Source organism: Galeopterus variegatus, unplaced genomic scaffold (assembly GCF_000696425.1).
Source record: "Galeopterus variegatus unplaced genomic scaffold, G_variegatus-3.0.2 Scaffold525, whole genome shotgun sequence".
NCBI lineage: Eukaryota > Metazoa > Chordata > Mammalia > Dermoptera > Cynocephalidae > Galeopterus > Galeopterus variegatus.
Window position 1 is genome coordinate 467,789 of NW_007726636.1, and position 26,540 is coordinate 494,328.

General features: G+C 57.4%; 1 protein-coding gene across 1 annotated transcript in view; it reads right to left on the reverse strand.

Annotated features, from left to right (window-relative positions):
• The window catches only part of VAC14 (Vac14 homolog (S. cerevisiae)), a 119,366-nt gene continuing 92,826 nt past the window's right edge, over positions 1-26,540 (reverse strand). Inside the window, exons 15-19 of the mRNA XM_008569718.1 lie at positions 10,387-10,561; positions 8,924-9,042; positions 7,514-7,593; positions 5,150-5,300; positions 1-652 (exon numbers count right to left, since the gene is read on the reverse strand). Of these exons, the coding sequence (XP_008567940.1) occupies positions 490-652; positions 5,150-5,300; positions 7,514-7,593; positions 8,924-9,042; positions 10,387-10,561 (688 nt within the window). The 3' untranslated portion in view covers positions 1-489. The remainder of the gene's footprint in view (positions 653-5,149; positions 5,301-7,513; positions 7,594-8,923; positions 9,043-10,386; positions 10,562-26,540) is intronic.

Genomic DNA, 26,540 nt, shown 5'->3' on the forward strand with positions numbered 1-26,540 from the left:
TTGAGGGTTTTCTGTCATTTCTTTATTGGGGCATGTGTGTGCACGAGCATCGTTCAGAAAAGATCTTGTGCTGGTCCCTATGTGCATACAAGTACACACACACGTACATACACACATGTTCACATGTGTATATACAAGACCAGAGCTCTGGCAGGCTGAGGAGGGCAAGCTCTTTTTGCAAGAGGGTATTAGAAAGAGATTGATTCCAGAGCCTGGGTGGCGTCTGAGGCTGTGGCCCCACCCTGGTGAGAAGCCAGCTGTCTGAATGCTGGGGTGCAGCTGACAGCACTGGGGGCCTGGGGGTGGGGCTGGGCTGTGAGAGGAGCTCAGCAGGACAGAGCAGCCTCTGTCCCCCACACCATGCCCTGGGCTGGTGATTGGGCCCCGTCCCGCCCGAGAGGCAGGTCCTTGGGCTCCTTGGGGAGGGGGTCTGAAGACCCTGAGTGCTTCATGGGACCACTTGTTGGGCCCTTCTCCATGCCAGGCCTGTCAGAGGACAACCCTCCGGTCCAGGTGATCCCCACGCCCACTCCGCTGGTGCCTCACTTCCAGGTGCTTGTTCTGGACCTTTTCAAAGTGCTGCAGCAGTTCTGCGTAGTCGATGCTGGGGGAGTCGGCTTTCTGGGACTTGGGGGCTGCCTTCAGACTATCTCTGGAAAGAGGGAGCAGAGCTCAGCATCAGTGTATCATACAGGTGGGGCTGCTGGTGGAGGCAGTGGGGTCGGGGCAGAGCCACAGGCAGGTGGGGCTCAGCCTCAGGGATTCTGGTGCCTCGTGCCTGGCAGTCTTTACCCAACAGCCAGCCCCAAAGAGCTAGGGAGCCCCATGAGCATCCCCTTCTGCTTTGTGGGAACAGCCACCACTGCTCCTTGGATATCACCCTCAGCCTGTGGGCTGGCAATGGCACCCAGAGCAGGCATCGCATTGGGAAGCATTTCCTGTTTACGAGTGGCTCTTTTGGGGTGAAAGCCAAGGCTAGCTGCCAGCCAGGAAGCCAGCTGGGGCCTGGAACAGGGTCTGCGGAGAAGGGGGAGGAGGCAGTTTGGCCCTTTCTCTGATGCAGGGCTAGGGATGGGGACAAGCGGGATCTCTGGAGTCTCTGCTGGGCCCTCAACTTGGCAGGACATTTGTTTTTGAGTGTTGCGGCCGAGGACTGCAGTCACTCCCCGTTCTTGGGGAAGGAAAGCTGGACATGCTGATGGCTCCTACACTCCTGTTACCACCTTCCCCAATTGCTCTGTACAGCAGCACAGGTTGTGCACTGTACAACTGCAGTATGTACAGTACTTCCTATAATTGCACAGTGTAGTGGCCCTACTGTCCCCCTCAAGCCCAGTACTTATCTTGCCCCTGGGGACTGGATCCCCTTGGGCCCTGTCCCATTCCTAACTATCCCTCCAGCAGAATCTCATGAAATGTTCACTTCCTCCCTTACTGGCTTGGAGAAGCAGATCTGTGTTGGCTGAGCAGTATCTGCTTCTAGCTCCTGAGACCTGGTGGCCCTGGTGAGGGGCTCAAGAAGACTGTGGGCTGCTCAGCTAAGCAGACACTCCTTGGGCCCTTTGAGTTCATGAAGAGTCCCTAGTATGGGGGGGTCCAGGCAGCAGCTGGGCACAGGAGATAGACACACCTGGACCTAACCATAACATGACCACTTCCTAGCCATTTGACCTTGGACATGTGACTCAGTTTCCTCATCTGTAAAGGGGCGACTGCCACACAAGCCACCCTATGGTATGGTTGTAAAGATTCCTTGATACAATGTGTAAGAGCCCAGCCTGGTGCCCAGCCCCAGCCTAGGCACCTGACGGGCAGCTGCTCTTAGCTACAACTCTGCCCCTCTAGGTGGGACCAGCAAGGGCACAGGAGATCAAGGCCTGTGCAGATCGGCTGCTCAGTCCATTTTGGGGGAAACACAATGGAGCTCCCTGCAATGGAACCCTCACCAATGAGCTTGGCCCAGCACAGAAGACCAACAGCCAGAGCCTGACAGGCATCTGTGACAGTCTACCAGGCTGCTGGGGCAGGACCAGGGGCAGAGGGACTCTTCCCACAGTCTAGATGCCATCTGGATCCCGGAGGTGGCCTCCTACTCCACACCTGTTCCTATCCTGCCTTCCTGTTGAAGAGGCACCACCAGAAAACATCCTGGACAGAGTCTGCGGCTGCTTTGTTTCTGGGCCTCGAGACCCTTCCTCCTGGTCAGCATTAGCAGAGAACTCCACACCTGTTCCTATCCTGCCTTCCTGTTGAAGAGGCACCACCAGAAAACATCCTGGACAGTCTGCGGCTGCTTTGTTTCTGGGCCTCGAGACCCTTCCTCCTGGTCAGCATTAGCAGAGATTAAAGTTACCCGGGTGATGCCCACTCCAGGGGGCCAGTCTGTGGGCTCCAGTTGTAGCTTTCAACTCCCCTGGGAATGGGGGAAGGACCTCCCTGGCATAGTAACCCTGTGATCCAGGTGCTACTGCCCCAAGAGAGCAAACTGGGCTTCTGAGGAGGCCGAGGGAGCCTGGAGCCTGGAGCCCCAATCCCAGGGTGTGGCCAGATGCTCTCCTGACCCATTTAGGCTGGGACAGGGGAAGAGATGTGCAGGTCTGAAGATAGGAGGACACAGGGATGACACTGAAGTGTTGTCTGATGCTGAGTGCTCACGGATATGTATGCTAGTCCCCATGACACTCAGGTAAGCCAAAGCATTAGGTCCAGGGGAGAGACTGAGATTAGGGGATTTTAGGGAGATGCTAGCAATGGATGGCTAACCTGGGGTGATGTGCACAGGTGTGGCCAGGGTGGGGGTGGGGAGGAGTGGGTGCATCTTGCTCTCTGGGCTCTCAGGGTGGCAAGAAGTTCTGTACCCAGTGATGGGCAGGCCCTTCCTGGCCTGACCTCTTGGGAGTAGGGATAGAGGTGGGAGACACTGGGCCTTCTGAGCACAGAGACCAGGGCTCCTCTCCCTGCCTGTCCTAATGGGCACAGTCACTGCTCAGGCCCTTCATGTTCTCTGTGTTTACAATAACTCTCAGGCACCGAGTGACCGAGGACACACAGCCTGTGGCACAGAGCTGGGATTCCAGAACCCAGAGCTGGCCCTCTCCCCTGCCACCCCACTCACACACTTGTCACCAGCTTTTTCTTCAGAGGTTCCCTCCTGCCTCACCGAGGAGATGGTTGGTCCCTGAGGAGTGGCCTGGAAGCTGGAGGGGGCTATGGTCCCCAAGCCCTGCCAGCCCCCTGTGTACACAGAATGTGGGATGGGTGAGCGCAGAACTCCCCAGCTGTTCCTGGCTCGCGGGCCTGTCAGGCAACTCGACGCTGTCTGCCAGCTGCCTGCCCCTCCCAGGGCTGGGACTGTCCTCAGCCCCCTTCCCAGGGTGTGAGCTGTCCTTCTGTGCCCAACCCTGCAATCTGACCGCTCCCCCAGCTGTTGCTGAGGCCCCTCACTCGCCCACTGCTCCTGTGCCCCTATCTTGATACCTCTTCCTAGGTCCTTGCAAAGAAAGCTGGGAAGTGAAGCCTGTGAAGACTGAGAAGAGCCTCACACACCCATATAGTCCAGATGTATATTTGCTAATGAAAAAACCAAGAGCCCAGAGAGGGCATAGGGCCTGCCTAAGGTCACACGCAAATGCACGGCAGAGCTCGGATCAGATCCTAGTACGGGCCTGTGACCACTCGCCGACCCATAGAATCTTCTACCCAGAGGCCTCCATCTGACTGACAATGGGAGTTCATGAGGAAATCCTCATTTTCCCCAGCTTCCTTCTGCAAACTTGTTCTACCCTGGCTTAGGGAGTGTGGGGAGGGGTCCAACTGCCTGAGCCTTCTCTGCCCTCCCCAGACTAAGAGATGTAGCACGCCAAGCTCTGAGAGTGGCAGTGGCCCTTAGCAGCGGAGGGCTGGTCGCCTGGCCCAGAAGCCTCCCCCAGGAAGGCGGGCTGGTTCCCATGGGGAAACTGGAGGTCACAGGGAAGCAGCCCTTCCTTCCTCCTTCTCCCCCTCCTAAGTGCCTGCTAGCGTGACCCTAACACTCTTTGGGTGTTGGAAAGGCCGGTGCAGAGGCCAGGCCAGCAAGGCCGGTGTGGCTTTGGGCCCCTCTCCGAGTCACAGGAGCCAGAGGCGCTCTGGCAGAGGGAATCCAAATGCAAACCCAACTCCATGGCCGCCTCCCGCTCCCCTGGGACACACAGTACACCGAATGCTGTCTCCTGGGTATTACCTGAGTGACACCCTGAGCAGCTGGGACAAGGCCTAGTCATGCCACCCTGGAGTGCTGCTGCTAGGGAATGGGGTAGGGAAGACAGGAGCTGGGCCATAGCCTGGGGCGGACAACCTGTCAGGTGACCCACACTCAGCTTCTGCAGAGACCAGGCTAGGTGGGGGGTAGAGAGCCTAAGCCCAGTGGTACGGAAGGCACAGGAGACTCTGGGCAGTCCCATCTTGAGGCTGCCTGTCCATCCCAAGGGCAAACACCCGAGGCCCTTGGCTGGAATGAGGCGCCAGGCCTGCTGAGTGGCTCTAACAGCCTGGGAGGGAATTCTAGACACACAGGGCATCTGATGCAAGCTGGGCACGCTCCATTCAGCATAAATCTTCTCAGTGGCTCTGCTTGTTTCCATGGCGACCTGACAAGTGAAATTTTCCATCTCGGATGCCAAATGCCTGTGGATGAGGCAAAGCCTCCAAGGGTTACCAAATATAGACACAGCCCAACAGGCTCTGGGGCCGGGGCCAGCAGTGGGCTCAGGGTGGGAGCCTGGACCCCCCTGCCCAGAGGCTGCCATGGTGGGCCTATTGGTGGAGGAGAGCCTGGGACCCACTAACTGCATGGGCAGGACCTGAGCAGGGAGCCACGGGTGCACCCCTGCCTCCCACTCCACCCAGGAGGGGGTGGGGAGGGCTGTCTGGGGTCTGGTCAGCTCTCCTGCTTGACTGCCACCTGGGCCCCCATTTCTAAGCTGGGGCAGGAGCTCTTCCCCCTCCCTGGAGTTTCTCTCCAGGGGCCTCTGTTTGGGCAACTCTGTGGTTATGGGGTGGGTGGCAGCCACAGTGACAAAAGGGGCAGGATACTGGGGTGAGGGAGACCTCAGAGACCCCTCAGCCGCCCCCTCCCTCCTTGCAGAGCAAGTGGCCCCAGGCTGGCACTTACTCGGTCTGCAGCAGCTCAGGGTTGGGCACACACTGGAGCCGGTGGGACAGCAGCTGGAAGGCGCTGCTTTGGGGCAGCAGCATGAGCAGGCCGTAGAGGGCCTTGATCAGGTACGGGTGGTTCTTAACATCCAGCAGCTGCAGGCGCAGGTCTGTGGCAGGGCAGAGGGCAGGGGTCAGGGGACTGGCACTGCTGTGGGAGACACCCAGCCCAGACCCCTTGCCTCAGCTTGGCCAGGAGAGGGCCAGAGCCACCCTGGACCCGAGGACCCAGCTGTGTGGGGCCAGCGGGCAGCTGTGGCTGAGGGAAGCAGGGCTCCTCCGCCTCCAGCAGTGTCTCGGCTGTTTCCATGATCTCACCTCTTTCTTCTTCCCTACCACCTGCTGGTCTGTCTGGTCTTTCCAATAGTCACCTCAGCCAGACGATCCCCAACTTGCTGCTGGGCCTAGTCGATGTCCCCTCCATACACCCCCCAACCCCCCAGCTGCCTCCCTGGTAATAAGAGGGCTTGGGGCTTGTAGTGTAACAGATTCCCCAGTCGGCTTGCACGTGCCCGCACGAGAGAGCTATAAATAGAGTATGCTGGAGAGAAAGACAGTGGATTAGGACAGCTTTAAGGGAGGCAGGATGGAAAACTGCTTTGTGTGTAGCCAGACACACCACAGCCCAGGAGTGTCTGGGAGGTGCTTCTGGATGTCCACCTCAGACACCAGGCTTGCCACCATCCCACCTAAGGGAGAGGACACTCCCCTGGTCTCGCCCGGCACACGTTCCAACCCAAGTTGCCTGGGCTGTGCTGGTGGCAGTCCCAGCTTCCCCAAGGCCCAAAGGGGAGACCAGACTCGAAACGGGCTCTCACTTCTCTCCTAAGAGCCTCTCCAGGAGAGCCACTGGATGGTCTGTCTCCTGGTCCAGTCCAGGGCATCTTCTGTGCAGCATAAGCCACAACGTCCTTCCGGATAGTGGACATGTCTCCCCAGTAGCAGCTGTGCAGGGTGTCTAGGCTGACGCTGGGGGCCTTAGGGCCAGGGTGTCAGTGAACCAAGAAGCAGGGGACTGAGGGCCTCCCACAGCCCCTCCTCTTGCCCCACGAAGGAGGAGCCACCAATGGAGACCTAAACAGGTGTTTCCAGGCCTGGCTGCTCCAGCAAAAGTCTGAGCCTGCTTCAAATCCTTTCTTCCAGTTGGGCCTTGGGGAAGCAGGGACTGCCTTGAGGCCAGGTCAGCCACCAGCAAGGCCCAGGCAGCTCAAGGTTGGGATGGGTGCTGGGCAGAGACCAGGGGTGCATCTCTGCTGTAGTCACCTTTCCCCAACAAAGCCCTGGGCCTGAGAAGAAGGTGCCTGTGGCTTCTCCATGGTCAGGGTGAATCACCTCAGGTGAATGAGCAGGTGCCTGGCCACCCAGGGAGGCCCTGAGGAAGTGAGCTCTCAGGCGCAACACACTTGGGACAGACTGTAGTGCACTCTGCTGAGAACAGGTCTCCCTCCTGCTTTTCTGTTTCAGGGTGTCAGTCACCGATGTACTCTGCTGCTTGGAGAAGCTGGCCCTTTGACTAGGAGTTGGGGGAGGGAAGAGGAGGGGAGGGGGCCCCCATCCCTGCATTCACTTTCAGGATCCGGGGTGAAGGCTGATGGGCCCAGGTGGGTGGGGCAGAGACGCTGCCAAGGAGTGGGAGGCCTGGGCCTCCAGCCTGGCAGGGAAGGTGGCCACCAGCAGAGCCGCCTCCCGGCTTCTCCACACGCCATCAACACAAGCGTCATTTGCAGCACACCCGCTTTGGGGAGCAAGCGCTGTATGTACCAAGGCTCCAGGAGCTGTGCCCGCCCCAGCCAGCTGCCGCTTGTGCACATTCAGCCTGGGTGCTACTACCCAGGCATCTCCTGCCCATCAGCTCTAGCAAATGCTAGCGCTTCTTTCAGAAATGTAAGGACATGGCTGTCAGGCAAAGACAAGTACTGCAGGGGGCCCAGAACTTCAGAGAACCTGGGCAGAGGACAGCATGCCTGGGAGGGGTGGCTTGGGACAGCCTGGGGGTAGGGCCTGATGTCAACCTTCAGGTGGGTTGTGCGGTCAGCACTGGCCTGTGTCCATGAGGCCCACTTTGAGAGACATAGGCAGGACCCAGATTCTAATGCCATGTGCCCTAGACCTGCTCCAGCTGGTCTCTCAGCCCTGTCATCCCCAGTCTTACATTCTTGACATTCCAGAAGCATCCCTGGGGTGACTGCCCTCCCTCCCTCCCCAGCCTCAGCCAGCTGTCTCTGAGTGTGGCTCCACCCCGACCTTGCTCCAGGCTGGCCAAAGGCTCACTGCTGGGCCTGTGGTCCCTGCTAGATCAAGCTAGGCCAGACTCAGGGCTTACATGTGAAGATGGGACACTCAATCAGCTGCACCAGCTTGTCCACCTCTGTGAGGAAGTCCACAGTGACCTCCAGGTCCCCGCTGGGTGGGCAGTCAAGGAAAGTCTGACCATGGGGCCAGCACAGCCTGTGTCTGAGAGGGGCCACTGGAGCTCAGGGGGGCCAGGCTGGCCCCACCTTACAAGCAGGTGGCAGAGGTGGAATGCAGGGTTTTGGCGGGGCAGCTCAGAGCACTCTGTGTCCTTCCCACCTGCCCCTGGTGTCCTGCACACAGAGCCTGGTTCTTGCTGAGCAGGATGTGGCATACAGAGGATATGTCTATTATCCTGTCTGCCTTTCTGCCCCTCTGAATGGAAAGCAGCAAGGCTGTCCCTCTTGCACGGGTGCTCTGGGTTCCGCTCCAGCCATTCTCTTTTCTGCACCCCCTGGGCTTGAAAAGGCTCTTATCACAGCTCTGCAGCCTGTCAGGGGAGGGCTGGGCAGGAACGGCCCGGCTCCTGCCTGAGTGTATGGCTTGCCAGCAGGCAACATCAGGGCTGCAAGGACTGCAGCGTGTGGAGCTGGGGGCAGTGGCCTGTTGGTCCTGGGTCCCACAAGCAGCTGAGAGAAGCAAATCCAGGCTGTGGAAGGAGAGCAGGCATCCTGAGGGGAGCCTACCAAGGCCAGACCTGACCTTCTTTCCTCACCCCCAACACCTGGCCCATCAGACAAAGAGGCCAGCTTTGCCTCCTAAAAAGTGCTGCTATCCAGGGTCACATGGCAGGCATTCACAGACGAGGCTGTGCTGCTTCTGTGTTTAAATAAAACCTATATGTGCCTTTCGATGGGGCAGGTGCTGAATGTGTGTGGGCTTGGTCCCCTTCCCAAGGCCTCTTGTCTGTCTGGCCTGCTCCTCCCCATTGTGTCAAATGCCGAGGCTGCTCTGTGGCTCCTGGAAGTCCCATACCTGAGCTTGAGCCTGCAGGCCTCATCTAAGATGGGCTGCCCGCCTGCAGCAGTCCCCCCCCTGCTACCCGTTCCCAAGCCTTCCCTCCCACCCCTGCCCTGGCACTGGGCCAGGCACAGGGTGGCCAGCAGGATCTGCGGGGGACTGAGAGTACCTGCCTCTTCCCCAGGGCAGGAGCTGGGGCTTGTCCTCGCCCAGATGGCTCCTGGGGCACCACCTGCCAACACAAGCTGGGTTGGGCTCACTCAGCCCTGATCCCAACTCACAAGGTTCCTCCAGGGCCAGTTCCCCTCCAGGAAGCCCCCGAATGGCTCCAGTGCCCCTGGCCAGGTGGCCATGGCCCTGATGTCCCAGCCCTTGAGGCTGAGTAAAGGGGCAGGGGCAGGAGGATGACACAGGAAGGGAGCAGATGACCCTTGTGGGCCCCTCAGTGGTCAGACCCCAACAGTGGTGAGAGGAAGGATACAACTTCTGGATGAGGTCATAGGCGTGCCGGTAGTTCTGGGTAAGGAAGCAGAGTGACACTGTGGTGACCGGGTTGTGGCACCAGGAGCGGTACAGGCAGCAGAACAGGTTCTGGCTCTCCTGAGGGTGAGAGGCGAGCAGTCAGGAGAGTCCCTGCTCCTTCCCACCCGGTCACTGAATGCGGGGACCTGTTGGGGGAAGGGCCACAGGTCTGAGAACCAGGGGCCCTCGTCAGCTCAGCACCCTGGGCTGTGTTTGGCAGCCCAGCTGGGGATGAGCTGTCACAAAGGAAACACTGACAAGCTTCTCCTCAGACCCTGTCATTACCTCCTGGTCCCACAGAGCCATGTGGGGTGGCCACCAGGGCCTGGCCTGGAGTGAGGCTCTCCTTTATGCTGGCGTTTCTGCCCTCGGCCAAATAACAGTAACTGTCCTCCCCTGAGCTCTATGTCCCAGGGCCGAGGGGCCGGGAGGGTGAGGTGGGTGCAGGCAGGCGGAAGCTTCCTCAGGCCGGGCTCTCCGGGCGGGGGTGTCCTCCTCCCCTCTGCAGCCCACTTCATACACCCAGGACGCTGGAAACCAGCCCGGGAGCTGAGCCCACACTCGGGAGAGCCCCTGACCCTGAGGAAAATTCTTGAGGCCTCTGCGAATGTCTGGAAGGAACCACAGGAGGAGGCAGGGCTGTGGTCTGGGTCAGTTCCGAGCCACTTGGCCCCAGACGCCCTCAGATTCAGGCTTGGATGTTCCCGAGACTCCTGTGAGGGAGGTGGGAGCAGGGTCTGCAGGGTCTGAGCTCGCAGGAGGCACCAGGTGGTGACTGAAGCCCAGCCTGGGGAACGAAAGCCCTGGAGGTCCTGCGTGCGGGGTGGTGCCTATCCCTGGGGGCCCTTGGCCTGCATCTCTCCGTCCTGCAGGGGGGTGAGCATCTCCCTCAACTCCTACTAGCCCTAGGTGCGTCCTCACCCAAAGCCTGGGACACCCTGACTTATGACAGGCGCCTTGTGAGACAGATGTGTCCAGCTGTGGGTGGGAGGGGCAAGACCAAGAGAAGGGCCAGGAGAGAATGAGCCTGATTCCCCTGCAGGGTTATAATCTGGAAGCCTGGCCTGGAGAGGCTGTCATCATCCAGCGGTGGGCCCAGAGACAGCAGAACCTCTGTTTCTGAGGGGCAGTGCCTGGGCTGGGGTGGGTGTCAACGAGTGGACAAGGCAGGGCCGCCGGTGGGTCAGGGCGGACACATGGGCCCTGGACAGAGTACGGAGCCTTCTGCTGACAGAGGCTTCAGCAGTGGGGACTCGCTCCATGACTAGCGCTTACACGTAGCTATTCACCAGGGGATCCATATTTCACACGGGGCCAGGGAAGATCTCAATTCCATCCGCATCTCCTCTCCGCGGGCCTCCTGGGGCCAGCCGAGGGGCATACAGGATTAAACCTGGGTTAGAGCCCAGGGACATGGAGTACCAGAGTCTTCAGGTCCTTGAGCTGGTTTCTCAGCTGGAAGAGCTCTGTGGAGGTCAGCAGGATGGTGTTGAGGGTGTGGACCATGGTCGAGGCGAACTTGAGGTCCTCCTCTCGGAGTAGGATGTCTGCCATCGAGTGGAAGATGTTCTCAGCGTTCAGCAGGAGACAGAGCTGCCTGGAAAACAGGCAGAGAGTACATTACGGCTAGGCCATACCAGGAAACGCTGGGCCTCAACTTGGGAACCCCCCTCTGGTTTTTCTGCATCCCGGGGAAGCCTACTCTTTCCTGGGGCTGGTGTGGAACCTGACTCTGAAGCCTGTGGGGGGACGTTGGGGTGCTGTTCACAGGAGGCCTGGCTTCATGCTCCCAACAGCCTCCACCCTGGCCCAGCAATCCAGAGCCCCCAGGCTGTATTCCCCCAACCCCCTCCCTGGAGAAACAGCTGGGCCGCTGGCTACCAATGGTGTTGCAGGGCCCTAAGTTACCTTCCTCAGCTCCCACAAACATCAGCACCCTCTCACCCCTTGCCCCACATAAGCCAAGGCCCTCCTGCCCCCTTCTGGGCTTTATTTCTCTAGAGCTCACTTTCATCAGACAAATTCTCCACATACTGGTCATCTGTTTCCTGTTCCCCATGCCCATGAAAGCCCCCGAGGTCAGGGATCTGTGCCACTCCTGCTGCGTCTCCCTGGCGTGGAGTGATGCCTGCAGGCAGGAAGGCTCAGTAGGTACTGGTGGAATGGGCAGACCCTCACGGCAACCCCGACTCTTTTCCTCACTATATAGATGATGAAACTCAGGCATGGGGAGGTGAAGTGACCAGGACAAGGTGGCAGGATCAGGCAGGGCCACTGCTGGCTCCATCAAGGGCAGACCCTCACGGCAACCCCGACTCTTTTCCTCACTATATAGATGATGAAACTAAGGCATCGGGAGGTGAAGTGACCAGGACAAGGTGGCAGGATCAGGCAGGGCCACTGCTGGCTCCATCAACCCCTGGGCCGTGTCTCCTTTCCTCCTCCTCTCCTCTAGTAAGAGTGTCAGGGGATAAGGATTGGGCTTTATGGAAAGGAGTCTCTGTGTTATAAAAAAGAAAAACAGACACCAAGGTCAAGGGATTGGATCCCCGTAGCCACCAAAAAAAAAAAAAAAAAATAAATAAAAAACATAAAGGAAAACAAGAAACCCAGAGAATGAAGAAAAACAGCTTTTCCAGGGTCCCTGGGGCAAGGTGATGTTAATGGTGACATGTGGTGTCAAGGGCAGGCTTGTTGACCTCACCCCTTCACCACCATGCCCTCAGACTTGGCCTTGAGGGAAGAGCACCCCGAAGGCCATCTGGGCAATGGCTTCCCAGCTGGGGTGGGAAGACCTCCCGCTGGGAGTCCCACGGATCCGGAAGCTTCCTGCAAACCCAGAAGGAAGGAGGTAGGGGCTGGTGTCCACCCGCCCACCTCCCTGTCCCTGCTCCAGGGAGGCCTCCTCACTGCAGATGAGCCAAAGGGGCCGAAACCTCAGTTCCCGTGTGCTGAGTGACATGAGCAGCATTTTGGGGCATCATGCCTGGAACATGTTCCCTTCCTCCCAGGTCACTGAACTCATACTAAACTCATCATTATCAGGACAGTTTCTTGCTTTCCCTTGAATACCAGCCATGGTTTTGAGGCCAGGCTGGGGAAGATTCCTCCTCACCCCAGCCCAGGAAAAATCCCAGCGCAGTTGGTAGTGGAAAGGCCAAACCACGATGCACAAACGCTGGGCAGGCCGTCTCCAGCCCTGCCCCAGCTGGGACTGGCAGGCTTGGGCAAGAAACCAGGAGAGAAATCTAAACAAGGCGGCGACACTGGGGGGATGGGGCAGTGGTGGACACAGGAACAAGGGGCCACTTCGTCTCTGCTGCACACACCACTGGGACACTGCCATTTGCCCGAGTGGCTCCCTGGGTGGTAGGTGGGTGGGTGAAAGCCTCAGAGCCTGGTGCTCCCAGCCACCAGCTGCGTGATCTCAAGGTCTTGCACGACAATTTCTTCACCTCAACTGCAGGTGATACCTCTCTGTAAAATGAGGGGAAACACTCAGAGGGCAGCGTGAAAACGAGGTGCAGTTCACATGAGGTGCCCAGTGCTGGGGACGTGGTACCACGATGGCCAGCCACAGGAGGGAAGCCTGGCCAGGTTGCCTCAGTCCAAAGGCAGGGAGGGGGTGGCCCTTCTGCAGAACTCAGATGGTGCTTCCTTCCCCTCCGCTCCTCCTTCCCCTAGATAAGCCCTGTCTCCAGGGCCGTGGGACAGAAATGTTCCAGAAGGGCAGGCTGGGGAGGAAGGGGAGCGTTCTGACAAATGGTCACAAATGCCCGTCGCCTGCAGCTGCTGCCGTCTCCATGACAAGGGCCAGCAGCTGAGCTGCTGCCAGGCAGCGCTCCCCAGGGACCACAGTCCAGCCAGGACCTGCAGCAGCCTGGGGGCAGGGGCGGTGCTCTCATGGGAGGACGGGCTAGGGAGGGTGCCAGTGACAGGCAAGGGGTGGTGGTGAGGAGAGGTGGGTGCCAAGGCCTCCTGGTGTCCCAGAGAACCCAGGGAATGCTGATGGCACTACAAAAGGTCAGGGATGGAGTTTTCTGGAAACACCTTTCTCTTGCCACTAGTGACATGACCCTGTCCTGGTTTTCCTCCTACTTCACCGACTGCAACTCCTCCTCTAATGTCGGGTAGCCCTACTGCTCTTCTCTCCCTAGGCTGCGCCTCTTGGTGGTGTCAGCTGGTCCCACGGATGTGTTTGTTCAAAGCCTTCTCTAGACCAGAGACTCCTGTACGTGACTCTCCTGCTCCGAGCCCCCACTGACCTCGGGATGGGACATCTGCTTGCCCAGTATACAGCCCTGAGTGGCCACCTAACAGGCATTTCAAATTTCACAGGGCCACAACCCAACTCTTGGCATCCCTGTAGACTTGCCACACCATCCTTCCCCACCTCGGTAAATAGCGTCACTGCCCACCCCGCTGCTCAAGCCTAAACCAAGGAGTCATCCTTCACCCCCCAGCCCTTCCATTGGGTCCACTGGCAGGCCCAGGGGCTTTACCTTCAAAGCACAGCCTGTTTCAACCTTCTTGTCTCCTCTCAGCCACCATGGCCTGGGGTTAACGTCAGCCAGCTCTTGTCTGGCCAATCCTAAGATGTCTCCTGGCCTGTCTCAACCCCTGCTGTTCGCCTTCCATGACCTTCTTGTCTCCTCTCAGCCACCATGGCCTGGGGTTAACGTCAGCCAGCTTTTGTCTGGCCAATCCTAAGATGTCTCCTGGCCTGTCTCAACCCCTGCTGTTCGCCTTCCATGTACTGAGGGGACAATCCTAAAAAGTGCCAACCAGAATCCATCCCTCCGTGCTTGAGACTCATTAATGGCTTCCTGTGGATCTAAAATAAAGCCTCGCTGCTCAGCATGGCCTGTGAGATCTGACACCTGCTGCTCGGCTCCTCTCCAGCCTCATTTCTCCCTTACTCATGACGTTCTAGCCTCTTGGGCTTTTCTTCTGCTCCCGACCTCACCTAGCTGCTGCGGCCAAGAGGCTCTGGCTGATGTGCCCAGGGACCGGCGCACTGGCTCCTTCCGCCATGTGGGGCTTGGCTCCAGCCTCAGGTCCCAGTGAGGCCTGTCTGACGTGCTGCCCTGCCACCAGCCCTTCTAGGAGAAAGCCCTGTTTCTTTCACAGCACTTATCAGCACGGGATCGTCATGCTAATACGCTCTTCTCAGGGTTCCTGTCTGTCTCTCCCACTATAACATGAGCTGCAGAGGGCAGGCCTTGTCTGTGATCCTTGTGTCCCTCCACCCATGAGGAGGGCCTGGCACTCAGGAGCTGCTCAGTAACTGCTGTTGGTCGTTGCTGTGTGGAGGAAACTTGCTCACCTCCGTCAGAGGTTTCAAGGACAGGCCCACAGATGCCCCCTACTCCCCGCTCCATGGCCCCTCTGGCTCATCCCCAGGCAGGTTCCTGTATGCTGTGGTCTGCAGAAAGCAGATGCCCCGACAATAGTTTCCCCTTATCATTGCCAGGCTAGGCCCAGGGCCTGGCTGTGCTGCCCACACCTCCTTTGCTTTCTCCCTCTGCTAAGGAGTACCTTGGAGGCCAGCTCATTGCAGGAGACTCTGGAGCACGTGCTCAGCCAGCCTGAAGGATCGGCAACAACACATCGCACCCAGCCTCCTCACAGGGAGTCTCCCCCCTGAGTGCTGCTGAAGAAGACACCACAAGGGGAGCGGGGGGAGAAGCTAGGAACCGCTGGACACTGTTCGACCCCTGACCATGCTGGTTACTGGGCGGACCTGGAGGGGCTCCACTAAGAGGGGTTGCAGCAGCAGGAGGGAAACAGAGGTGGGGGCTGCAGCCTGCCTCATCTCAAGGCCACCCTATGTTTGGGGACAAGGAAAACACCTCCCAGACTGCTGGGTCATAAAGCTTTAAGAAGACAGGAATAACAGCGAAAGTGCTAGCTAGCTCATGGGACCCCCCTGCTAGATGCCAGGCACTGTGTCGAGGGGGTTAACAAACCTGTTTGGACCAGGTCAGGATGAGGTGGCAAAAAGAGCAGCACACACTGAGGGTTTACCAGGTTCGGGGCACCGTCCTGGGCACCCAAGGTAGAGGGGAAGGCGAGTCACAGTAGGTCAGGTGGGCCATATCTTGGAGAGCCCTGAAACTTGAACAGGATGCCTCCTCTTGAGCCAAGAAGGTGGGGATGGGGGAAGGAGGGCCCACTTCATTTCAATCCCAAGTTCATGACAGGACCTGCATGGATGGCCTCAGAGTTACCACATGCCTGGTGCCAGGCTCTGAGCTCCTCCTGGGGCTTCTCACTGAGTCCTCACACAACCTGGGCAGGGTATATGATTATCACCCCCATGCAGAGAAGAGGAATCTGAGGTTCAGAGGGGACCCATGCCACCAGTCACACAGCTGACCAGGGAAGGAGGAACAGAGAACTCAGACCCAGGGGAGGCGACTTCCCGACCTGAGTTCCTCTTTGCCACTCTGCTTCCTCGGTGCCTGTCATGTTCAGGCCCCAAGGGCTGTCCCTGCTGGGTGGAGGCCTGGCAGATGGTTGCTTCACAGGGCTGCTGTGTCATCACTACTCTGCTGAGCCCAAGCCGGGCTCGAGCTGCCTGCCTGGCTCTCAAGCATAGCGTCAATAATGGAACACAGCTTGCAAGCATTAAACATTTGCCCATATTTTCTAATACCCATGTTAAAGTGCTATTCATCATGAGACAATGGGTAGAAAGTACTTGGGGACAGAAAGGTGAGGTGAGAGGGAACCGGAATGGGCTTTGCAAGGCCATGGGGACCTCTGGCACCATCCTGGAGGCCCACCTTGGGGCTGGAGGAGGGCAGGGGCCCACACAAGAGTGTGCCGAATTGGTAAGAGGGTGACTGAGGAACAGCAGGAGTGAAGTGTCCAGAAAAGAGGGGTGCACACCCATTCAGGAAGGTCCCCTCACTTGGTGGCAGTGGAGCTGCTGGCCTGAGCTGGGGCTCTGCACTGGGCAGGGCCCCTCATGCACAGACAGGAGCCTGCATGGACATGCTCTGCCTCTCCTCTCGGGCCTCCTGCTGTTGCCGGGACAGCTGCTCCCCTACTTCCAGGTCTGGCTTCATGCTTGGGGCAGGAAGGACCTCTTTGGTTCCTCTGCCACATACCAGGAGCTCTCAAGGGAGTCATGGCCTTCAGCCTGTTCTGGACCCCCCAGAATCCAAGAGATGAAGCCATCACTTTTCCTTGAGAACTGAGACAACACCGCCTTGCCTATAAAGATCCCCTTCTTTAAGGCAGCCTCAAAAGGCCAAGGCCTAGACCCACACTGAGCTCTGGAGCAGAGTCTGCATGGAAGTGGCTGCACCACCACTGCCAGGCCATGTGAGCCTTTGTGCCACTGTCCCTTCAAACATCACCATAGGGCCAGCCCCGTGGCTCACTCGGGAGAGTGCGGCACTGGTAGCGCTGAGGCCGCGGGTTCGGATCCTACATAGGGATGGCCGGTGTGCTCTCTGACTAAGCGCGGTGCTGGCCACACCATGCCAAGGGTTGTGATCCCCTTACCAGTCAAAAAAAAAAAGAAAGAAAAAAAAAAAAACCAAACATCACTATGCACCAGGCTCCAGCCTTGGACAGCTGCAGGCCTCGGTGGTGGCATGGTGGAAGGTGCTCTCCTGGTTCCTGCCTGGTGGCCACGCACAAGCCCTGCTTCAGGGAAAACATGGGCCTCAGCAGGGGGGAGGAGGAAGGTGTCAACTGGTCTTGCAGGAGCCTGGGGCCTTAGGCCTCCGGGTGGCTCTAGACTGGCCAGTCACGCCCTAAGTCCACGTGGCCTGGCTCAGCAGGAGAAGGCCCGACTCCTGGTAAGAGAAGGGTGGTGGGAGAAGGGCCTGGGCCGAGGCTGACGGGGCCTGTGCTGTCTTCTCCATCCTGGCCTGGGTGGTGGGAAAGGGGCCACACGCCACTGCTCCTCCGGGGACTGGACAGACCACCAACTCAGACAAAGCCAAGCCTTGGTTTGGAGGACAAGACCTCCTTGTGGCTTTAACCCCCCTCCCTAGGGTGTGTACAGGGCAGAAGAGCCATTGCATGGATATGGCTCTCCAAGGGCATGGGTCGGGGGCTGTCGTGCAGTGAGAGGCCTCTTCCTACCGGCTCAGCTCCTGTGGCCGCAGTTCATCTTGTAGGGCAGGGCAGGAGGAAGCCTGTCTGGTAGTGGGGGGAGAGTGAGCAGTTTCTTTCAGGACAGACTCACCTGGGGCCTGGCAGTAAGGGTGTGGAGGCTGAGGACAGCTGGAGCCCGCACGGGGAGGAGCTGGGGAAAGGGCTCCTTCACAGGGCCTGTCCACAGGAGCAGGGGCCCTGTGCTGGATGAGGGCCCTGGAGGGCAGAGTGCTGAGCTCGTGGGATGGGACAGCTGGAGCCTGCACGGGGAGGAGCTGGGGAAAGGGCTCCTTCACAGGGCCTGTCCGCAGGAGCAGGGGCCCTGTGCTGGATGAGGGCCCTGGAGGGCAGAGTGCTGAGCTCGTGGGATCCTTCTTGGGGAGCAAGTATTCTGGCTTCCCCTGGGGAAGCTGGACCCTGCCATGTGGCTTCAGGGAAGATGTAAGACTTCTTCTCATGACCCCACTTCCCCACACCCTCTGAAAAGAGGACAGCAAAGCCACCAAGGCCAGAAACAGCCCCCGCCATCCACTGTCAGCTGATCCTCATGCTGGCTCCTTTCCAGGACTCTCCTCTGGCTCCCATCACCAAGTAAGGGCAGGCTGACGCCCCCGCCAGCCCGTGATTGTTATGACACTGAGCATAGACCTGAGGGTGGCTGGGGAAGGAGCCAGTCCACTCACAGGGCAGCCCAGGCGGCAGCCCTGCCGTTAACCCTCCTTCCTCAGGCCTGGCCTGTTTAAGAGAGCGGCAGAAGGCAGAGGCAGAGGCAGGAGACGTGGCTGACCCACGATGGGGATGTTCTGGGTGAGAGTTCAGCCTGGGACAGAGGGAGGGGCTGGGGGCCGAGGAACGCCCCCGCCTAGCCGGCCCCTCTGGCCAGTTAACACAAGGCCACTGGGCAGGGTTGTGGTAAGGGCATCGATGGCCTCAAGGTAAGTTTAAGGGGAAATGAAGGGTGAAGCGATCATTCCTCTCAGGAGCCTCTGACATTCTCGACCACCCCTAACAACAAGCTTGTGGACCCCAAGATGGCCACCAGCACAGAGCGCAGAACAGTGGGCTGGTGGGTGGACTCTGGACTCCAAAGATCTCCAAGAGAAAGAGATGCCGACGTTGAGAGGTGGGTGTGAAAGCTGGAGCACCCCCGTCCCACCTGGCAGTCCCTCCTGCTGCTATTGACGCGTCCAGTCCACTCATCCCCCGCCTGCCACTCAGGGCTAATTGCCCCACGACCAACAGAGGACTCAGAACCAGCCGGCAGCTTACAGACATGGGTCCTTCCAGTCGTGCCTTGTTAGTGCCACATGAGAAGCAGGGGTTTGATGATTTCATTTGGTGCCTCGTTAGGCTGGGCCACAGGAACCTGATACAGAACTCCTCAAACCACCCAAACACTCAGCAGAAGCCCCCTACGCTGCCCCACCTGGTTCTTCATGCGTCTGCTTCTATGCTGTCTGGCATTAGGGCCACCCGATGCCCTCCATCTCTCCCCCAGGCAGGTCCAATTCTCCAGCTCACTGGCCCCAGAGGGACCTGCCTGCAAGTCCTGCTCTCTGGTGGGGAATGAGGTGAACAGTTGGCCACTGCCAGCTCTTCCCCGGGGGTGGGGAGAGCTCTAACAGGTGACTGGGCAGACAGTCCTGGCTCAAGGCACCTCTCAGAGCTGGTTGGACACTGCCTGGTAGGAGATTGCAGGGTGGATGGACTCCACTGCCCTCAGTGGCCCCAGGGTTGGGCAGATGGGCAGGAGGGCACCAAGCTTCAGGGGCCTGTGGTCCAGCGTTCTCACGGGTAGGGCCAGAGCACTCCCCTGCCCCAGCTTCCCTGCTGACAGTCTCCTTCCCTTCTCCCTCTAGCCTGGCCTCCCTCCTTCATTTCCATCCCCAGCTGCCTGCGGCTCACTTCCCAGGCCAGCACCATGCACAGAGAGACGACCCCTCACTTCCCCTCTACACTGGCTACTGGCTGGTGTCCATGTCCCCTGCAGTGGTTCAAGGTCAGTGCGACCCAGGCACTTCTCCTAGGAGACCCTGGTATTACAACCTAATACCAAACCTAAAAAATACACAGGAGGCCCAGAGCCATTTCCACCAGAAAAGGGCCTCTTCTCTGTCCAACAGCTGGGATCCTTTAGGAATTTAGAGAAAGTGGTGTTCGGGTTAGCATAACCCTGGGGTGGGAGAGCAAGTCATGGCCCCCATCTGGAGTTCAGAAAGCTCCAGAGTCTCACTGCATCTTGCTGCTCCCCCTCCTTCTTGTCCCTCCCAACTCTGCTTTGCAAGTATGAAAACTGTAAGTCTGTTTTATTTATTTCAATCAGTCCTCGGCAGTGTGCCCCTCAGGGCAAAGGCAGCCATGGTAACCCTGCCAACTCATGCCTTAAAAATTCATCATGCTTAATGCAGTCGATGTGTCTGATACACTTAAAAGTTTCTTGGGGGGATGGGGGTGGGAGGAGGCTGCTGTGTGGCAAGAGGACTTGTTTTCTAGGTCTTGCTGGGTGCTGGTAGAAAGGGGATGGAGGACGGGGGCACAGGATGGATGATGCGGAAGAGATGAGGTGGAATGTGGCCTTTTGTCCTCTTAGCTGTCCGTCTCTCTGTTCAAGAGGAGCCATGCCACGCTCAGGGTAGGGGTGGGGGGTGTCACAGACACCTGGGCTGGGCTCATCTAGAGCACTCCAGGGTAGTTCTCATCTGGCCAGTAGCTGCTGCAGAAAACCAAACTGTCTCACTGAGGCAGCCGGGGAGTCAGCCCCCCAGTCCCAGCTAGCTGGCCCATCACAGCAGGTTTGGGGCTTGGCAATGGAGAGATGGGTACTTGTGGAACAGAAAATTAATGGCCAGGAAGGGACAAGGTGGCCCGGCTCAGTTTAGTTGTGGAATTTGGCTTGCACGTGGAATTGCACACTAAGGGGCCTTTGGAGTCAGGTAGATTTTTAACTGTTATCGGGGCTTTGGTGAGTTGTCTGGTTCTGGTTGCAGCACTTCCAGAATTTGTAAGGCCTTCAGAGGGGACCCAGTGGGCCTGTGACACACAATCAGGTCTGGGTTTGTGCTCAGAAAAGAGGCTGCACCTTCTATCCCACATGGAGATACCCCAGAATTTGGCTGGATGCTGGTCAGATGGTGGGGGCTTGGAGACAGTAAAGACCCCTGGGAACCCAGATGAGATAGTGTCTTGGTGCTGGAGGGAAAGGCAGCGTACAGAGGACAATGTCGGTGGGGGGCAGACAGGGGCAGGCAGCAGGAGTAGGGCTGGTCTGGCCCCTGCACTGGAGGCCGTCATATCCAGGCCGCAAACCCTGGGTAGGGAAACCTGTGGCTTCTGAGTGCAGAACCCTCAGAGCTAACAAAGACAAGAGAAGGTTCCTAAAGGAAATCCTCTTGTCTCCATGATGATCAACTCTGAGAAGCACAGGACACTCCAAGGCTCGGGTCCGGGTGGGTTCATGCCTTCCACTGCCACAGGGATTCCCTTCAGGCCGGAACCACTGTTTCCTTCCTCACAGCGGCCACAAATAACAGTGGTGAGCGTGGTGAGCGCATTCTCCACCTTAGGCACAACATGTACGTAAATCCTTCCCACATGGGACAGGTGTCATTTCAGCCCCGTGCCCCTTTTAACAGAGAAACCAAGCAAAGCACAGGTTAGAGGTGAGCCCGGCCCCAGCAACCGAGCTCAGCTGCTGCCTCGCAGGCCCAGGGCCCCCTGGTGTAGGGACCCCATGGGCGCCTGAACAAAGGACACACCCTGGCAATATGGCGCCCTTCCTGGTTCTTCTCCGCAGTAAACACGCCCACTGGCTCCAACACCCAAGCCCACGCCAAACCTCAGCCAGTCACAGGTCAAGGCTCACCTCCTGCCCAGCCCCGTCCAATCAGTTACCGCCCTGTCCACTCTCTCTCCGCCCCGGAGCACAGCACCCTATAAATGTACGCGCAGTCCTTGAATAAAGCGGAACTTCCCTGGCGAACTGTTAGCCCGGGTCTCGCGTGCTTCCTTCGTCTGTGCATCCCCTTCACCTGGCACAGGGGCTCAGACATAATTTCCCATGGAGATGGTCTGGGGACACCTTTGCTACAGATATCACTGGGGCCTCTGATGGATGCGGCCTCAATTTCTCCAGAAGCTTCCAGGGCAGAGTACTGCAAGCCAGCTCCTCCTCCTCCACCCTCTGTTCTGGGGCCACCTCTGTGGGTGGCAGGCACTGTCCACACCTGGTGGGGACAGTGCTGGCCTGCGGTCCACGCTTAGTTTTACTCTGCTGGGGTGATGGCTTGTCTCCAAGGGGACAGGAGGGAAGCAGGGCCTGGGAGCTGTATCCACAGCTTGCAGCCAGGAACTAAACTCAGACCTGGGAGAGACTCCAGCATCACGTTCCCAGGAACCTCTGTTAGGAGCATCAGCTCCTGAGTGTGGGTCCCAGACCAGCTGCCGCTTGAGGTCCAAGAGGGGGGATTTTAATATGACAGCTCCTGGTGCCCAGGGAGATGTAGCCAAAGCTGGTGCTCTGAATCCAGGGCTGATGCTGCCAGGGCAACAGGATCACTGAGCTCCAACTTCCTTACAGTCTCCTCGGCTGATGGTTAACCTTTCTCTACCTCTGAAGCCCTCTGAGTTCCCATCCTTCTAAGCGGGATTTCCTCCTGTGAACGTGCCAAGCTTCCCCCGCTGAGGTGGGCCCTGCCTGTGCAGAGGCCAGCACAGCCTGGCATGCTCCTTCCTGACCCAGGCCTGCCTGCCCCTCCACGCCCCTGCCATCTTTTGGCCAGGCTCACATGCTCCAGCCCCCTCTCGGTACAGAGGAAGAAACTGAAGCCAAGGACTGGCCTGAGGCCACTCAGCCAGGGCCACAGCGGGGTCAGAACTTGGGTCCCTGACCCGGAGTTCCCGGTCGCATTCTGCCAAACAGTCTCCCTGACCCAGCCTCTCTTCCTACCCATCTGACAGCTCTAGTCCCTGCAGCTCCAATACCCATGGCAGACACCCTTCACTCCATGGCACGTGGCCTCATGCAGGCTCCTTGGGATAGAGAGTCTGTCTTGGGGCAGGTAAAGGAAAAGCACCCCCACATCTCTGCCCTTTCCCCCTTCAAGCTACTGGGGTGGCTTCTGAGTAACAGCAGGGCCAGGAGCCTAGGGAGCTGCTCCATTGTCCCTCATATGGCTGGGAATGCCCCTTGCCCCACCCGTCTTCCTGTTACTAAGCTGTTCTGTTCACATTTTCCTTTGATTCATCCCATTATTCCCAAACTAGTCCCTTTGTTCCACACGAAGGGATCGCCCCCCGCTGCTGTCTGTACAACCACAAACATTTACAGATGGCGAGTGTCCTTCTTCTACCTTCGTCAGCATTGAGTGCAAACACTAAGGCCACAGCAGGACCATACTCTCCTCCTCTAACCTTAAAGCCCCGTGCCCGTCTTGGGTCCAGCAGCCCTGGTGTTCCCATGGCTATGGTCCCAAAGTGAGAGTGCGTCCTTCCTCTAAAGTATTTACCTAAATGCGCTGTCCTTGTGGTAGGGTCCCGGGTGATCAGTGATTCACTGATAAATATCTCATGTTCCCATGGTGACTTTCCCCCAAAGCACTTAATGCACTCTGAAGGAGTTCCAACCAGGGGCTGCCATTTTGATTTCTGGTGGCACCTCAACTGCTCTGCCCTTGGGATCCATGAGCCCAGCTACAGCTCCACACTCAGTGAGGGCCACCAATCCTTGTCCCACCAGTGTCCTCACCTACCCAGAAGTCTGAACATTTACCCTCCAGAACCAGGAGGGCCCCCCAAGCCAGGAACACCCCCTAACTGAGGGACTCCTGAAACTGGCTGTACACTGGAGTCACTTGAAGACTGCCTGTGGCACCAAGACCACATGGAGGTCCCATGTGGGGACCTAAACCTGTGACCTTGGTGTTATAAGGCTGCATTCTAACCAACTAAGCTAATGGCCAGCCATGGTTTTTCCTAAATTTCTGCCTGGCATTTCATTCTGTTTCTCTGCTGGTCTCTACCATAGTGGTCCCAAGCTCGTGGTGCACAGCCTTGACTTCCTCTGTTCAAACAGAAGGAAAGAGAGATCAGCTCTGGGCAAGACCTGCGCTTGCCCGGGACTCTTCCAGGTCTTCAGCTTCACGGTCGACCTCACCTCCGGCCATGGCTTCCTTTGGAAGCCATGTGCTGGGCTCACCTCTCACAGCACAAGCATCCTGGGGGAGACAGCACATGCCAGGCTGCCTTTCTGGCTATGTTTGACATCCACAGATGACAGCAGTCCCCTGATCAGGAGCTAGAGCGATGAGTTCCTTTCTGGACTTCACATCTTTAATCTGGGGGTTTTATGAAATTTTATGAACTGAGATTGTTTTCTGCGGCTCTTTATAAGTGTCCACTTAAAGGGCACTGAGATAAGTGTCAGAAAACAGAATGGGAAGTTAAACATGAATATTCATGACTGTTAACAAAGAGCAAATATCAGAGCAGCCTCGCTGCAGTCTCCTGGAAGATGGTGACAAGATCAGAGTCTGAGAGGGCTAGGAGGGTGGAGACGCCATGGCAGAAGCGTGGGGACAAAAGCGACCCAGAGGGGATGATTTCAGTTATTTGCGGCCGGGAAGATGGTGACAAGATCAGAGTCTGAGAGGGCTAGGAGGGTGGAGAAGCCATGGCAGAAGCGTGGGGACAAAAGCGACCCAGAGGGGATGATTTCAGTTATTTGCGGCCAAATAGAGGGGGGTTCTCCTATCTGTATCCTCCCCCAGCCCCTGTCAGGTGGTTGAAAAATTCCTTTTGTGATCAGTCATTTTCAGGGAATTTTAAGATGCGTGAAATAGGCTTTTCCTTCAAGTGTTCTTTGCCAGCCTAGGAAATCTTCACCAGATTAAGTGCATGAGAATGAGAAAGGGCCCTGTCAGGTGGTTGAAAAATTCCTTTTGTGATCAGTCATTTTCAGGGAATTTTAAGATGCGTGAAATAGGCTTTTCCTCCAAGTGTTCTTTGCCAGCCTAGGAAATCTTCACCAGATTAAGTGCATGAGAATGAGAAAGGGCTTCAGACATGAGGCGTCCTTGGAAGTCACCCTGGGGGAAGTGTCCTAGTCTGGGTCTCGGTTACAGACCAGGCCCTCCTTACCAGAGCTTGTGCCAGGTGGGTGAGGGGCTGGCTCCCCACCCCCCAGGATCACGCCACTGCCCACATATAGAAACACAGGGGGCAGACTTCAACACCGAGATGTGGAGGCTTCCATGAGGAGGGGGAGTGACCCTGAGCCACTGTGCTCTGGCCCAGAGAGCAGAGGGCAGAGTCCAACCGAGGTCAGGATCCTCAGGGCGATGAGCTCTGCCCAAAGACGCACGCGATGGGGTGAGGCCAAGGCGAGCCACACAGCCATCCTGAGTCTAGGATACATGGCTGGAAACCACAACCAAACCAAGCCTCATGTCTATAAATGCACAGAAAGATTTTTGGAAGGAAATACACGAAGCTGACAGAGGCTACTACTTGTTGGGGAAGAAGTGGCGGTAAGGGATCTTTCACATTTTACACTATATTTTTCCACATTATTTCAATTTTTATTTTACAAGGTTTAAATACTTCTACATAACAAAAAAGAAAGTATTTGGAATCCTATACTTTTGAGATTGTCCTGGCTCCCTGATGGAGAGTCTCAGGGCAGAGCTCGGGAGCCAGTCTCTGGCCCAGCAACTATGGAGCTTCCCTCTCCCCAGAGGGGGCTGCTGCAGATTTAACAATGGAAACATGCATTTTACAAATGAGAGGATCAACAGCCGGGAGATGATATTTTTAGCTACTGTGGCTCTATGCTTCAAAGGCGTATGTTTCATCTAAAACCAGGCAAACCTCCTACAAAGTCTGCCTGTTTGCAAGGAGTGATTAGCATAATATGAGCAGGAAAGAAAGGCCTGGCTCCACTGGAGGCAGGAGTGCCTACTACAGGGGAGCCTTTCTCCTGAAACAGAATTGCCAGGAGTTGAGCAGAGTCTTATCAATGAGGACCAAACCCCTGTCTTCACTTGCAGTAGGAAAGCTAGCTACCTCACGCCCATCAATGGCCTGGTAATACGATGTGGCCACTGGCATGGGGTGGAATCTGAGAACCTAAACACGACCATGCTTTGCCCTGGAAGGCAGCCTTTCTGGGTGCTATTTAATTATCACTTTTGCCTCATACAACTGCCCTCATCCAATTTTAAGTACAAACGGTTCTGGGGCTGCCTTTCCAGATATACTTTCTGGGGGGCAGGAGAAAGCCAAGTCAGGAGGGATGGACTCAAGAGATGGCAGGCAGGGACAGTCATAGCGCAGGACACAGATGATGAAATCTCAAGGAGGAGTCCTCCTCAGAGGCCACACAACTGTGGCCAGGCGCTGCCCCTCTGAGCCGCCCCCATCCTCACCCCTGGGGGCCACTCAGCTGTCTGGCCTCTCCTGAGCTCTCTGCTCTCCCTGCCACCATGCTTGGCCTGTGGGCACATCTTTGATTGCTGTCTTTTCTCTCCTAGAAACCCATTAGCTGGCTCGGGAAGACTGAACCGGGGGCTGTGCACATAAGAAGAGAGGCTCGAACTTCTCTCACGACACTGCAAAAATGAAACGAAAGCTGTGACCTTCCAAGAGCTGTAATTACAGATACTCGTCCCTGGAGCTGCACTGAACACAGATAAAACCACCAAGGCAGCTCCTCTCGCCTCTGGCTCTGTCACACCAGGCCTGAAGCCCCATCCTGAGGGGAGAGCGGCCTGGGGCTGTGGGCACAGGGGCGAGGTGGCCAGGACAGAGAGTGGCAGTATTTTTGATGTCTATTTTAGGTGTCATTGGCAGGAATGAGAGGAAACTGGAGGGATCAGTCCTTTCTCCACCACCTCTCTACCCTCGGGGTTCCCACAGGGCTAAGATCATAGACAGGTCTTCCTGCTGAGGGTCAGGGGACCGGGAAATACTCCCAGATGGGGTGCACAGCTGAAGATCTGAAAAACTAATTATGATGCTACTGGGGGACCCCAGAGAGCAGGAGGAACTGGACCGGGGCAGCTGCTCAGCCTTCAAAGGCAGGAAGGAAGAGAAACGACTCCGGGAACTGCCAACTGTTAGGGCCAGGGGCTTCTGATGGGGTGAGCAGGGTCTCCCTCAGGAAAGAGGCTTGAAGGAGGCAGGCCTTTGTCTATCAGGGATGGAGGGGCTCAGCTCACATGGGAGGAAGGAAAAAGCTGGCTCCTCTGGGGAGGAATGAGTGGAGAAGGAAAGTTGGCTGAATTTACAGGCACCTGGAGTTAACTGACTGAAGCCAGTGTCCTCTGCAGAGCTCAGCAAGCTCTGGGGTGTTGAGAGGGATTTTTTTTTTTTAAAAGATGACCGGTAAGGGGATCTTAACCCCTGACTTGGTGTTGTCAGCATCGTGGTCTCCAAAGTGAGCCAACCAGCCATCCCTATATAGGGAT